This window comes from Ylistrum balloti, unplaced genomic scaffold (genome assembly GCF_031769215.1).
Source record: "Ylistrum balloti isolate Yb309-2 unplaced genomic scaffold, AGI_CSIRO_Ybal_v1 Utg370186, whole genome shotgun sequence".
In the NCBI taxonomy this organism is placed as follows: Eukaryota; Metazoa; Mollusca; class Bivalvia; order Pectinida; family Pectinidae; genus Ylistrum; species Ylistrum balloti.
Window position 1 is genome coordinate 584,527 of NW_026782169.1, and position 15,041 is coordinate 599,567.

Consider the following 15,041-nt stretch of genomic DNA (forward strand, 5'->3'; position numbering starts at 1 on the left):
TCAAGAACGTAAATTTTAATGTGAGTACTTGAACTCTTTGAACAATAATATGTGATGTATGCAGTGATGTTAAAGGCAGTTTGAGAAATGTTTGAGTATGAGAACTGCAGTTGCAATCTTCAACTTTGCATGATCCGACAAATTTTCCAGACTTTCAGTACCATTTAATACCGCACAGGTGTATCTATAGACAGACTGTGTTCATAAAATATGTCAGGAAGATAAAATGACTTCACCGTTGGTGTGCGAGACTTGTGACCCCTTTGTAAACTTTATTGAAGTATATTGTGAAATAACCTCCCCAAAGAAATCAAATTGATGACAGCTATGGTTTATCTGTCGAAATTCTAGCCTCCTACAGTAGAAGTGACCTGCAGTGAAGGTCAGACAGATTAAAAAAGTCAACAGAGGATAATATCCCATAATATCCAAAATGTGTTTCCCTAGGATTGTGGGACACTGACAAGGGAATTTGTTGACTAACAGACCTGCATTGATGGTCTGTTTGCATGCAGGGGTCAATGATAATGTGTTTGTTTGGAACCTGGATTAATAGCCTGGATTTTAAGTGTCAGTAATTAAACGATAACATGTAAAGTCCAGAGATGGTAACGAGAACAGGTCAATGATTTGTAAGGTTTTTGTACCGTTAAAAAGAGGAATATATATAAAAAACAGAATTCCGTGTGTGAATGAAACATAATGAGTTTGATAATGAAGGATGATGTTATATATTTGTGGGCAAATCTCTCATGAGTTTTCTGGATTGAATTTAACTGAGCGGAATTTATCATTATATCATATTCGACATGATGTTGTCCATTCCAGGTGAGTTTTTCTCATAACTGTATGTTATTGTTCCTTGACAATAATGTTTCTCTTGCGGAAGACACAAGATAAGACGTTCCTGATTTTCAGTGACAAGTTAGCAATCAAACAGTTCATAGGTCAAGTAAGAACTCTTTTCTTAATACGAAATGTATGTTTTATTTTTTTTCCCATCATGCACCTGAAGATATGATGCAGATAAGAAAAGATCAATATAATCAATCAATTAACATCACTTAACATGATTTTTGAAAACAAATTCTCTACCAAAATCCGTTGTTTACTTAAAATTTTCAGCAGTTCAGACATTTAGTCTACTACAGATTAGAAAAATTTCTATTCCTCCAAAGTCTTGGTACGACTGAAGTGTCGTCTGCTACTTAAACTGTCATCATTATACAGTGAAGATAGAGTTCTGCACTCCTCGCCCCACCCACACATGCTAGTGGTACCACCTGACATTTTGTTACAGACCAGCTTCCCCTAGAGACAGGCGTCACAGATTCCTTCTGACATTTTAGTACCCAAGTGATTTACATGTTTGAACTTTTTACCAATAAATCTGAAATTGAATCCTTGGCTACTTGATTTGGTGAGTATGCTTTGGATTTAAGTGGGAGTATCTTCAATGTTCATTACACGAACACTGCAAATTGTTAAACAAGATAAAAATGCACATCACATGTCACCAAAGGGTTTGAAATAGGCACTGTCAAACATTTGTTTAGCAAAAACCTATCTATAAATACCACTTGTTCTCGTTTCCCGTTTGAGTGACCTTCAAGACAGGTTTGACAGTATTTACTACAAATCTATAGTGACAGAGCTGATTATGTTCTTAATCTACCAAAAGTAAATTAAAATTGAATATCTATATTTTAAATTAATATTTGAAAGAATATGCGTTTTTGTCTTTTTTGATGAGATATAAATAATGATTCATTGGTCCGTGATCACGATGTTCCACTTTAATGTAACGTTAGAAAAAGTATGTACGTACTTGTATTCTCCCATAACCGTTCTAATTTAATCGAGATTAATGACTGATTTGTTTACGTTTGAAATATGATAGAGGATTATGGGTAGGCAATCTGTTTTAGTGATTTGTTTGAAATTGATATATACATGTCCATTTATTGCGTATGATATGTCGTAAATTATTTATCGTACTAATGTGATTATGTGGTAGAATTTTATATCGTGTTAAGAGGATTTTAATGAATATACCATTATACGATACTAAAATTCCAAAAGTAAATTGGAAGGTGACCAACATAAGCATATATACTGATTGCCATTTATCACTTGAATCAACATGTTTAAATTAATGTGAGAGGATTGATGATCCAGGAAAAGAAGGGGCAGGGGGGATATGTTGCGTCCTACAAAATAGAGTGCCAATGCCAAATTATATAATAGAGCTCACCTTTATCTCTCTTCATCATAGGATATCAAAATACTTTTAGCCAATATAACAGTAAAAATAATTTGGATGAATTCAGAGAATTGACAGCTATTTTTGGAACAGGGATGTCTTTCTCATTGTACAGCTGTTGGCCCGATGCGTCGCTTTGTTTCCTGGTATCAATTGATTTTTTATGTTTAAGCAGAACTTGTTATTAGCTTGTCTTGTTTAATTCATTTGATCTTTCAGTGGAGAATTGCAACATTTTTTATTCTATTAAACATATTTGATGTAGGTCTTCTTCAGCAAAGTTGATGCTGTATATCTTAAGCACTTGTTTTGGAATTTGTGAAATCACTGGTAGACATCTACTGAGTGCCTCTTTCATCAGGATTGTTTCTTTAACAGGTCTTAAATTTAGAATGTCTATTCTTGACTTTTGACAAGTTCAGGACCTAGTGCTATTGGTCAACAGCTGAATGTGACATTTTGTACGGGTAGAGCCATTGTCAATGTGTCTCATACAGAGAGTGTTTACAAACATGTTGGCATAATAACATCTTAAAATCACTCTACATATAGAAATCGTCAATGCTGTCTTGAGATCTCGTTCTGTAATTATCCGCAGATTCACATGTCACTAAGTATGAAACACTGTTGATCTGTCTTTACTACAAACTGTTCATATTTTAGTAAGAGGTCAAATAATAAATTTTTCATTCGTCATTAAAAAAAATTCTGCAGAAATATAAAACTGAATTTCTATCAGGAATGAAGATGTAATATCTATTTCACAATATGCCTAGTGGACCAGTTCATCAACACTGACGTAAAGTCACTTGGGGATGGCCTGATTACAAAATATCTAAATAGCATGAAATAGTTTGAAATAGTGAACAGAAATGAGCGGGTGGTTATTCTACTAAAATACTAAAAAGCAATTGATAAATGAAGGTGGGGGAGTGGAGAGGGTTACCAGACATGGACTTATTACCAGACAAATACAATAATAAGTTGGCTAACAGCAAAAAATATGGGTGGGCTTATTACCAGACATGGACTCATTACTGAACAATTTTGAATGTTAAGGACCAGTCTGATTTTCATTACAATTTATGTCCTGCAAAATGCCTGCATGAGTAACATAGTATGAGACATACTGTAAGAGGTGATTTTATTACCATACAAGAAAATGATCTTATTGGAGAGTTTGTCAAAGGATATCATTCCTTTGAATTTTCTATCAAAACCGCTCTGAGACAAACACAATAGTTGCCTCTGTAAGTGAAGTAATACACTTTAGACAAATCCCTATATTTACCATATATACCACAGGAACATTTTAGAATAATTTAGCAGTTTAAAGTCTTAACTATAGTCTATAATTTAGTATAGTATACTTAAGTCTTCATGTGATAGAAGTCTGTTCTATACCATTCTGTCTGACCCAGAGGCCAAGATGTTGAAGGAGGAATAGATTTATTAAACGATAATGAGATACTATGAACTGGAATTTTGTTTCAACAGTAGACATTATCACCACACATAGTGTTGTAGAAATACAGTGTATACTCTGTTCATTACAATTTGTGACCTTGAAATAACTCTTGACAAATTTGTTAAATCATAACTTATAGTATTATCAAACTTTTCTGATGTGTTTTTTACCTTGACCCTTCTCTTTCCAGAAAAGGAAGATGGCCTGCTGGGTAACAAGTCCATAAATAGCCGACCTGGAAGTGGAAACAAAAGTCAGAGTTCAAAGGTCACCAAAATCTCTGGGGTATGTTGATACTAACGTAGCATTGTACTTGATATTACTATAGATCGGGACAGGGAATTTCACGTATGCATGTCATATAGGTACCTGCATGATGAACAGCACATTTCACTTCTATTTATTCAAAATACTCTGTATCTTTAAGTCTATTTTATGAGAAAATCTCCATGAAAATTGTTTTCTTTCGTTACTTTTTACTTTCTTCATCTCTTTGGTGAATTTGATTCATAATTTCTGCTTTTGAATCCTTTCCAGCCCTTCTTTACTTAGTCATCTGATTGTACAGTGGGCATAGTGTTTTCTGCCTTTCATTTGGTATGACAATTTATGGGTGATATCTTTGTACTTGTACTTCATAACTGTCCCCTTTAATTGCCAAATTTAACTCTGTTTATTGCAATGGGTCAAATGTTTTTAGCAAACAGGATGTATTTTTCCCGGAAGTTCTGAAATTATCTATATTCAGTTAGGTATATATATTTTTTTTTTTTTCTACTTTAATATTTTAAGGTATCAGTTTTTACGCAGTTTCATTCATTTTTCTTGAACTCCTTGGATATAGCAATCTTTATGATATATTACTACAAAATTGTTGCCTACTAAAGTAATGTATATCCAAAATTATCACCCTTTGTACATCATCAGTGCTGTCTGGGAAGGGGCTGAAATATTTCTCTTTTTTAATAATGTCACATAACCCAGTGATTCATCTGTTTCCCTCTGTTCTCTTCTTTTTTCTCTTTCTGTAATCTGTTTTCTCAGTTGGTGTCTTCTCCTTAAGACACCTGTCTTCCCTCTAAGACACCTTTCTCCCCTTTAAGACACCTGTCTCCCCCTTAGGACACCTCTCTGCTCCTTAAGACACCTGTCTGCCCTGTGACACCGAGTGTCAAGAGGATGTCAAACCCTGCACAAAAACAACATACAAGATAAACAAATGTAACACTAATTTGAAAAGTCAGAGGAAGAAAAGTTGATTTCGTAACATCATTGCTTTAGCTGATTTTTGATTGGATGAGAGCTTTTAAGACATAATGATTTTACTTCTAAATATATAGATCAATTTCATGACAATTGAATTACTGAATTAAATAAAGTCTTCAAGAGTATAAGGGTTCACTTGCTGGTTCATCATTGTAATCTTGAATTGACCCTAACGTAATTTGTTTTTATTTTATACGTAATGGTCTTTTTTAATTTTGACATTGACTAGAAATTTCTCAAAAGGATCCATAGTTCTTTGCTTCCAACATTTTCCTCGTAAACAATTGATATTTACATCAAAGTGTATGGATTGGTTTGGAATCTTCCAGTCAAAAGTATACTATTGTTTTGAGGACACACAGAATCGTTCAATGATAGGCAGAAATGCCTCTAACAGGTTGCTATGTAAACCTGAAACTGGCAATTTCTATACAGGAAATAAGGGAATTCCCATGACATAGGTTATTATTGCAAATTGATAACCTCCAATAACATCAAATTTTCTTTATAAACTTATCTATACTTACAATAAGGACACCTTAAATAATGATCAGCTTATTTTAGGTTAATACTAGGTTTTGTATTAACCATAAAAGTCAATAATTGTATCATATTGTAATTTTTCTAAAACAATATAAAACATTTTTTGTCAACTTTGACAATGAAAATAAACAGATGATCACTTCTTAACAATATCTTTATTTTCGTCATGTTTTTATTCATTTTTTTCCCTCAAGTGCTAAATAACAGAAGAATAAATTTGTCAACATGTATTTACTTTAATGTTTGTTCCATTAGAACCAGAAATCGTATTCTAAAATTAGATTTTTCTTGATATGTTCATGGAAAATTTGAAGGTACAGGTTTAATGTTATCATGAACAAGTAATGCAAAATTTCTTAAAATCAGAAAAAAGGAACTTAGAATCTAGAACACTTGTATATATATATCAAATATCCACAAGGAAATGTCCGTACCTGTTAGACAAGAGATAAATTTCACCTTTTGACATTGTTCTTCATTGTTTTGTTTTCCTATTGTTCTGATTTTTGAAAGTTTAAATTTGAGCTTTGAATTTACCACAACTTTAATTTTGTGGAATTTTTTTTTTGATATTTAGTGGTAACTTTGATGCTGTTACCATGTAATAATCACAGAAATATTAATAATTATAATGCAGAACTTTAGAGTCAGCATATTGAAATAATTGCCATCTACAATGTGTACTCTTAATTGTGCATGCTATGGGCCTCCTGTATGCTGTTCAGTGAGGTCATCACAAGACTCTGCCTCAAAATGACCCTAGTTGGGCAATAACCCAGCAATTAAACAAAACAAACAAGTATAAAAACAAATATCTGTAATGTATTAGAGAATTCAGTAGTAAAGTACATGCTTTTTCACAGAAGTATTCTATCTCTGAAATTGATTAGTTTACCAAATTCATGCATGGAATATTTTAATAATGATGGCAAAAATGTTGAATTTTGTTAAAAGATGTTACCAAATTTTATAACTGAATAAATTCACATTTAAATGAGATACAGGTATAGCAGAAAATATTCTGATATTTCAGGAGAGTTATTTCCCTTCATTGACTTATCTATGTATAATGGGATTTTTGGCAGATGACATTGGGCTACACTTGATTATTTATCTAAAAAAAATCAAATACTGTAGAGCAGGTTGTTTTTGTAAGTCAAACTTTTCGCAATTTTCTTTTTAAACAATCAAAATATTTATTAACGAAATAGGACATAAAAGGACATGTTATACACATGTGTTCCATTATTTCACAGACTAAATTTTTGTTATCATTTTAATGCACTGTGTGATAGCGAAAATATCATCCCTGTGAAAATAAATACCTATTAGGCATTTCGACTTCCTCATATATTCTGATAAAGGAATAGTATCTAAATGAAGTAAGACTTTTAATATAAACGACAAATTCCCAACTGAACTGAAAGAAACATGAATTACTTTATCGTCTTTTAAATATTCCATGACTAAAGGGCCATCAGTTTCAATTCCTGTTTATAGAAATGTTTCGTACCAAATTTGGACCCACACCATAAAGACCTGATAATGTAGGGATCATTTAACAACACTAACCAGCTGTTTGATAGCTGATGCTGCATTCTTGACTATTGGTAGCTTGGCCCCAATGACACAACTAAAATCACCTTCATTTCCAAAGAGTTCCTAATCCTAACTACTATTATATAGGTAGAAAATTATTAACAGTATTGATTGGAAGGATTGATAATACAAGCTCTTTGCTTTAAATACTGTAAAGCCAGACAGTTGTTACAGTGGGAGTTTTCTGCATTTTCATATACTTGGTAAATTATTGATATATATGCTGTAGTCATGCAGTGATTGCCAACGATGCTGTGGAAAGTAATGATATTGCATATCTGTTTATAAGGTAGGTCCATGCGCTGATGTCATTTCCACATACATGAGAATAACTTTCCGTAATGAACCCAGCTTTGATTGTATTGATCTGTTCCTGAGGTTGATGTAGTGTTCGTAAGGCCCGAGACAATCTCTTGTGATCCTGCGGCCATTTTGTGGGCATTAATCAGGACAGAGTGCACCATCCATAACCAAGAAATAATGCTACATGTTCCACTAACCAATGTGTATTGTGAAAGTCTTTATTAATTACATGCATTTTCTGTCATGTGACATTGTTTGTTGCCTTGGTTACTATGCAGATGAACAGACGAGAGTCCTTTTTTGGGCGCGCTCCCGCCATAACGCTTGAACCGCCTCCGGTAAAACAGAGAAGAAATTCTCTGTCCTTTCCATTTTTTGCTCACCCAACTGCCAAGAGTTCAGGTGACGGTGCTGGGAAAGTTATTGAAGAAGTAAGTCTGGCCACATCTGCACCAGATGAGGTCATAGCAACCACTGCATCCTCTAACCTTCAACATGGCCTTGACCTTTGACATTGCATAATGTTGAAAGTCTTGTGACGTAGATAGTTGCCTGTATGTCTGCAAGCTGTCATGGCTAGATCTACAGTTGTCTGTCTTCTCTTCTCTATTTTTCTTGAAAATCGTTTATCATGGTTCAGAACATTTAAAGTATTTTGCATCTCCTTCATGTAATTATTTTTATCAAAGATTTGCCAAATTCATCTTTAGAGTACTAAAATTCTGCAATCATCACAATATCTTGTGAAAATACTTTTGAAATTCTTTTTCCTTATATTGAACTTCAATTATACTTCAGTCAGATCAGAATTTTGTTAGTTACAAGTTTTTTTAAAAATATACTCGGTATGTTGTCTTTCATATATATTAACACTTGCATGGATGTTGAAGAGCTCTCTGGATTTGTATATAGTACACTCTGCATCTTTAGTGAATAACATCATTTAAAATGTCTAGTGACATGTTCTGATCAGATTTTCGATGGACTATTACATATTTTTAAGACTTTGTATTTCAATTAATTCTTTCAATTAATTGTAAAATATTTCAGTTTAAAACTACATACGTGTATTATAATTTCATTTTTCTGCAGGTAACTGTAGTATATTCATTTTCATGAAAAAACAAAACTTGATTTTATTTCTTCACCGCATGATCATCATTTTTTCCTTTATTGTACAGATTTGCTCTGTTTTGTGCTCCTCTCATGTCTTTTAGAAATTTCCTTTGATATTTTTTTACTTCAAAATCTGATTTATCATATATACATTTCCCAGTGTTGTGATTATTTTCCTTGTGTAGAATTATCTCCCCTGCCTTGCCTTCCCCAATGCTATATATATTATATATACTTGATGCAGTGGTTGTCTATATTTAGCCATGCTTGTCATAAGTAATACAGATAAGCATGCGCTGGTCTGCACGAAGAAATATTGAGGGGAAAAAGAATCCCAGTCATGCATGCTTTGCTAATCCGTATCCGCAATGTGCATGTTGTTTGTGCATTACATGTATATCCGTTTTAACATTTGTACACGTTTATTATGCATGTTTCACTGGTGTTGCAAAAAATAATTTTTTTTTTTATTTTGTATTTAATTTCAGGGATTGCACTTTTCATTTTGCTCCATTTTTGCAGCCAAACACAACAATAATCAAAATTATGCTAGAGGCTTTTTCCTCTTACTACTTTGTATTAAAACAGGTCTGCTATTTTGAAACTTGATAAATTTCTGGAGAAAGAAAAGACATTTAGTTAGATATGAAACACTGATATGCCTGAAAAGGTACAAAAATGGCCTTGGTTTAGTAACGTAATAATGTGTATAAAATTTCAGTTTAACTCTGTTTATTTTTTCATAACTTGTATAGGAATAACCTTGGATGTAAAATGTACCTATGCTATAGTATTGTGTAGATAGACTGATCACAGAAGACTTGACTGGTATCAGGCACTTCTGATTACATGTTATGTAATGTAGAAATACTAGGAGTTTCAAAGCTTTGCACACCTGAATAGGTATACACAGACCAATCCTTGTGTAGGCGTAATACCCTTGTCGGTCATGTACTTAGGATTTCTGGGGGTTTTTTTTTGAAGAATTATTTGGCATCGTGCAGAATATACATTTAAGCTTTTGTTATATAGTGATCAGTGTATCAGACATTCTAATATTCAATCTTTTTTTATTCATTCTTTGAAGAGCCTTCAGATTAATAGAATATTCCAATGTCTTTGTCAATGATAGCAAATGATTATCATATCACCAGAGTTATCAAATTTCATAGTTATATTTCATGGAACTACCATCTGATGCTTTCTTGAAGTGTGTGAATGATGTGAAGCTTTGTTTTAAAAATAAGATATGATGTTTGGAAAACCTGTCAATTTCCAATAAATTCTGCAGGAGTGAATTTTCGGTATTTACATTAAAAAAAATTGTTCCAGGTTGTATATATTTGTTGTGATAGTGTCTTTAGACAACAAAATTTATTTATCCCAAATGCACTAGGTGGCATGAGACATGCCTCCTGTATGTTATTCGGTAAGGTAGCCACCTCCTAATACAAGGAGGCTTTGCCACAAATTGACCCAGGATGCCCTTTGGGCAATTAACCCAGCTATGGAATAGATTCATAATCATTTTGTCTTATTTCTTTTTGTGTTTAGTTCAAAGTATCATCTTTAAATCAACAATGTAGGTTCTTTGTTTTTAAAGGAAGATGTTGTGTGGTTTTTAAAAAATTGTATTGAACCCTTTATGTTTTAAGGAGGACATATATATATACCTTTAAATTCTCTGAAATAAATGCATCCCCTAATTTCCTGATTTTCAAAGCCTCGAGTAAGCAATAGATTTACATAGCAATAGAGTTATTATTGACACAGGTGTCATTTTTTAAAATTTCAGTTGAAATGGTTACCATCTGTGAAATTCAGTTATTCAAAAAAAATCGTTTTAATTACTACTGTGATTTTGCCTGTAAATATTGCATTTTGTTTGATAAGTCTGTGTAATTGTGATCCTTGTCTGGTACATATATATTGTCTATATCAGTTATATGTTTGTGAGTTGCAGCTACAGCTGAAATTTCTTCCTCCACTTTCAAATAGTATTATTAGTGGATTTTCTTGATCAAATTTTTTATTTAATGTCTCATTGATCATGAGGGATCACTGATTATCGTTGGTAAAACGTATTTGAACATTAAACAAAGTGATGTAAGCGAAACACACAACACAAAATGAAAAAATCTAAAATGTCTTTAATTTTGATCATTTTTTATTTCAAAATACATCAGAGAAAATGTTGTTTTAGAAAGTGGTGGAAAAAGGTTTAAACTTGCTTATATTGCTTATTAACACTGCATTTGAAATTCCTGCAAAGACACAAGAGTTGTCTCCCTTACAATGTTACCTGCAGCTTATTTTATCCAATGAGTTGTTTTTATCAGATGATTTGGTTTTAATGCTTAATATTTGAAATATTGTATTATTTCTTAGCAAAAAGAAGGGGATGATTATTATATTCATAAATATAGTATGTTCATAACTGATAGATGTTGAATTACATATGTGCAAATATGTATATTATTTGTTTTGATATGTTTGAAATTATGAAAATGAAAAAAAAAATCTAGATTTCCTAATGAAACTAAAGGATTCTTGTATGTTGATTATCAAATTTTGTGAAAAATGATTTAATTTCAGTTTGTTTTTCTTTTCTTAACAGAGAACTTTTCTTATGTAAAGTTTAAATACAAAAAACAAAAAACAAAAAATACATCTAAGAACACACCAATGTTTACAACTGAACTTGTTGTGTTGTTTCATTTTCATGATGGAAGATACGATGCAGTCAGTTAGGCATGTAAAGAAAATGCTTATTAAACCTTTTACTAAAGGCTTATTAAAAGATTTGAAATAAATTCTAATAATAGACATTTTCATCACTAATCTACAAATAGTTTTTTTTTTCAGAAGGAATTTTCCTTTATTAACTCCAGACTGTCAGTTTGATATAAATAACCTGGAAATGATGCCCCAGGTCTGTAATGTAAAATAATATTCACTAATTATTGTTTTGTCTTCATTATCATGTCTCGCTATGTAACAGGTGCTCTGTGTTCAATTAAGGTGCACACTTAAACACTGGTTGCATTTTCTCAATCCAGATGGGGAGTCTCCGAGGTAGAAGAGTAATGAACCTCTCGATTGACGATAACCTTCCTATTCCACCTGGACTTTCCGCTTCCATTTCCCCGCAGGGAACATTTGGCTACAGTGAGGGTAAAAAAGTCAAGGAAAGATCCAAACTCACCAACCTGCTGAGTCCAATGTCCAAGGTAAGGGAGATAACTTCATTTAGATACTATTATCAATTTTTGTATAAAATATTGTGCTTATTTGATCTGTAATATGCCCAAGAGCAAAACCTTAATGGCTTTTCATATTGGTCTTACAAATGTACCCTACAATAAGCACTAGGCCAGCTGTTCACCATTTAGTCAGTTTCAGGGATGGACTGATTGTAGGACAGTGAGATATCTTTTTTTGCTGGTTATGTTTAACAGGATTAGATATTGACTAATTACTAACAATTACTGGAAAACCATTCATTTTCATGAGGTTTTTTATTTTCATTTAATGTAATCCATAAATTTTTGTATCAAGATCAAATTTCAGTTACAGTTACAATATTAGTGGTTTCTGGTGAGGACGAATTTTCCATGAAGTCAGGTGCCTTTGAAAATTCATCTTTTCGTAAATACATCAAAATTTGAGTCCAGCAGAACTATATTTTTACATTATACAGTTAATGTAAACAATAAAATTGCTGACAACAAACAGGATTTGTTATCATATCTGCTGAACTGCAATATATGTATATATATATACATGGACTTATTATCAAGTATGGAGTTGATCGACAGTTTGGGGTATTGATTTCAGTGTGATAATGAAGACAAATGAATATCCGTAACATGTAGATAGACTGTATGTATGGTTCCTGTCTATCTATAAAAATGAATATCACTTTTTTTTTTTTTTTTTTTTTGTGGGTGGGGGGGGAGGTGTTGAGGGAGATATGTTTCATTCCAAACAATTTTCATATGGAAGGACAAAATATCTGAAAGTATCATTTAAATATAACATACACCAGGTGTACTAGTGTATGAGAGTCATTTAATGGTGGCTCATTTTCAAAGAACCACTTTGCTGTTGGCAAACAAGATCACCAGCTTCAAGCTTACTGATCAATTTCCACCCAAATGGTCAATTTTAAAAGTTTAGATTTTTTTTTTTTGTAAACTTTTGTACAGAATGTCTTTCAGATGAATATTTTTATATTTGAACCATGGCATGTTATTTAAGGACTGTGATTTTTTTTTTCTAAATTGAGTTATATTTTTTTTAATTTTTTTCTTCAGAAAATGATAGGTGATATTTTTGTTTTTGTTTCTTCTCAAAACATGATATATGATATTTCAACAATCCTATTTCACAGAAATTTATAGAAGTAGGATTATTAAATGGATAGAATAGGATATAAGATCTTAATGTTTTAACATCTGACATTTTGGTTCAACTTAATAAGAAATGCTTTATACTAGAGCTACAGATATCATGGTTATATCCGATGTCTACACTGGAAATCAGGCCTTCTTATTTTACAAACATTTATGTGATATGAAATGGTTTTATATGCAGGGATATCGCTAAAGGAAATCATTATTTGAAATGTCACAGGTACACTTTGATATTGCAGTCAGCCAAGGTTTCAAGCTGAGTTATAGATTTATATGTCGAGCATAGTCATTGTCGGTGTTGATAATATTGATCAGGTATGTGGATAAGGGAAGTAACTCTGCGATTAAATCTGTGATGGGTGTTAGGGGTTACATTGAAAAAATGTGTAACGAAGAAGAATGAGAAGGTAAATCAATATGTCTTGTAATGTTTGGTAGTGGTTGGCAACAAAACATCTGGAAATTAGAAGAAATAGGAAAAGTAACTCTAGTCTGTGATGTATTGTAAAGGATATGTTGACAGGGGGAAATAGGGGAGATAACTCTTGTATGTGATGTATGGTGGAGGTTGTGTTGACGGTGAAATAGGGGAGATAACTCTTGTGTGTGATGTATGGTAGAGGTTATGTTGACAGGAGAAATAGGGGAGATAACTCTTGTGTGTGATGTATGGTGGAGGTTGTGTTGACAATGAAATAGGGGAGATAACTCTTGTGTGATGTATGGTAGAGGATATGTTGACAGGGGAGAAATAGGGGAGATAACTCTTGTGTGTGATGTATGGTGGAGGTTGTGTTGACGGGGAAAATAGGGGAGATAACTCTTGTGTGTGATTTATGGTAGAGGTTTTGTTGACAGGAGAAATATGGGAGGTAACTCTAGTCTTTGATGTATTGTAGAGGTTGTGTTGACAGGAGAAATATGGGAGGTAACTCTAGTCTTTGATGTATGGTAGTGGTTGTGTTTACTGGAGAAATATGGGAGGTAACTCAAATCTGATGTATGGTAGGAGTGGTGTTGACTGGGACCATGTTAACAAATTATTAAGTGGGAAAATATTTGACTATATGTAAAGAAAACTGTTTAAGTAGCATTTCAATGGCCTCAATAGTACAGGAAATTGATTGGAGGCAGATTGACATGGGAGACAACTCTACTTATGGGTCACCGCAGGAATGGGATCACAGCGTTGTAAAGACATACACTAATATCATTATATCATTGTTTGAACTGTAAGTTAATGTGATCAACTTAGAGCCATAAAAGGGAAAACACAAATAGCTTGTGGAGAGTTGGCATGTGGTATTGACGGCGTATTGTTGAGAGATTATACAGACTAATCCGGACTAGCCTGGGAGTACACCGTACCTTGAAGACAGGAGAGAGATATATCACTAAACCTTTGATAAAAACTTTTATTATCAGCTACCACAAAAAACGTCATGGAATTTATTCTATAATATTTTTAAAACTGTCAACACAGTTTGAAATCTGTTATTGTTCCTCAGTGACCTTTGTGTTTCTACTTGGATACAGGCTATTTTTTGACGGCGTCGATTTCAGTGATTCGCACTCTCTCACTTCAGACCTGTTCTGAGATGGGCCTGTCTCTTAAGGTGTCAGTGAAAACAGTGGTAATGAAAAATACCATCTTGGGTTTAAACTTTGGAGTTAAAGTGTGAAAATTATAGAATATGTCTGATTATTCCTTACGACGGGAGATAAGACGAATGTGGAAGGTGAATATTGTTTTTCATATCACTGAAATAATTCTTCTACTTCATTAATTCTTTCCTTTCATTTCACATCATCACTCACAAAAATAATTCAGTGCTTTCACCATGTAAAAGCAAAAACAGAGGATTTAAGAAAGATTTGTTTTGAAAATGTGTTTTTAAAATATCACTAAAGTTAACATAGCTTTACTTTATTTACTTACAATTTTCTAAAACTTTCCAAAAAGTTTAACTCAATGCAAAAGGACATGTAGTTGATAAAACATTACAAGAATTAAGAGAAACACAAAGTATAGCAAATCTTTCTTGAAGAGATCAGATAAACAATTATT

At 32.7% G+C, this 15,041-nt stretch overlaps 1 protein-coding gene across 1 annotated transcript in view; it reads left to right on the forward strand.

The window, feature by feature from the left end:
- Positions 1-15,041, forward strand: part of LOC132551229 (pleckstrin homology domain-containing family G member 5-like) — a 76,113-nt gene that overhangs the window by 22,811 nt on the left and 38,261 nt on the right. Inside the window, exons 3-5 of the mRNA XM_060215343.1 lie at positions 3,922-4,016; positions 7,721-7,873; positions 11,618-11,788. Of these exons, the coding sequence (XP_060071326.1) occupies positions 3,922-4,016; positions 7,721-7,873; positions 11,618-11,788 (419 nt within the window). The remainder of the gene's footprint in view (positions 1-3,921; positions 4,017-7,720; positions 7,874-11,617; positions 11,789-15,041) is intronic.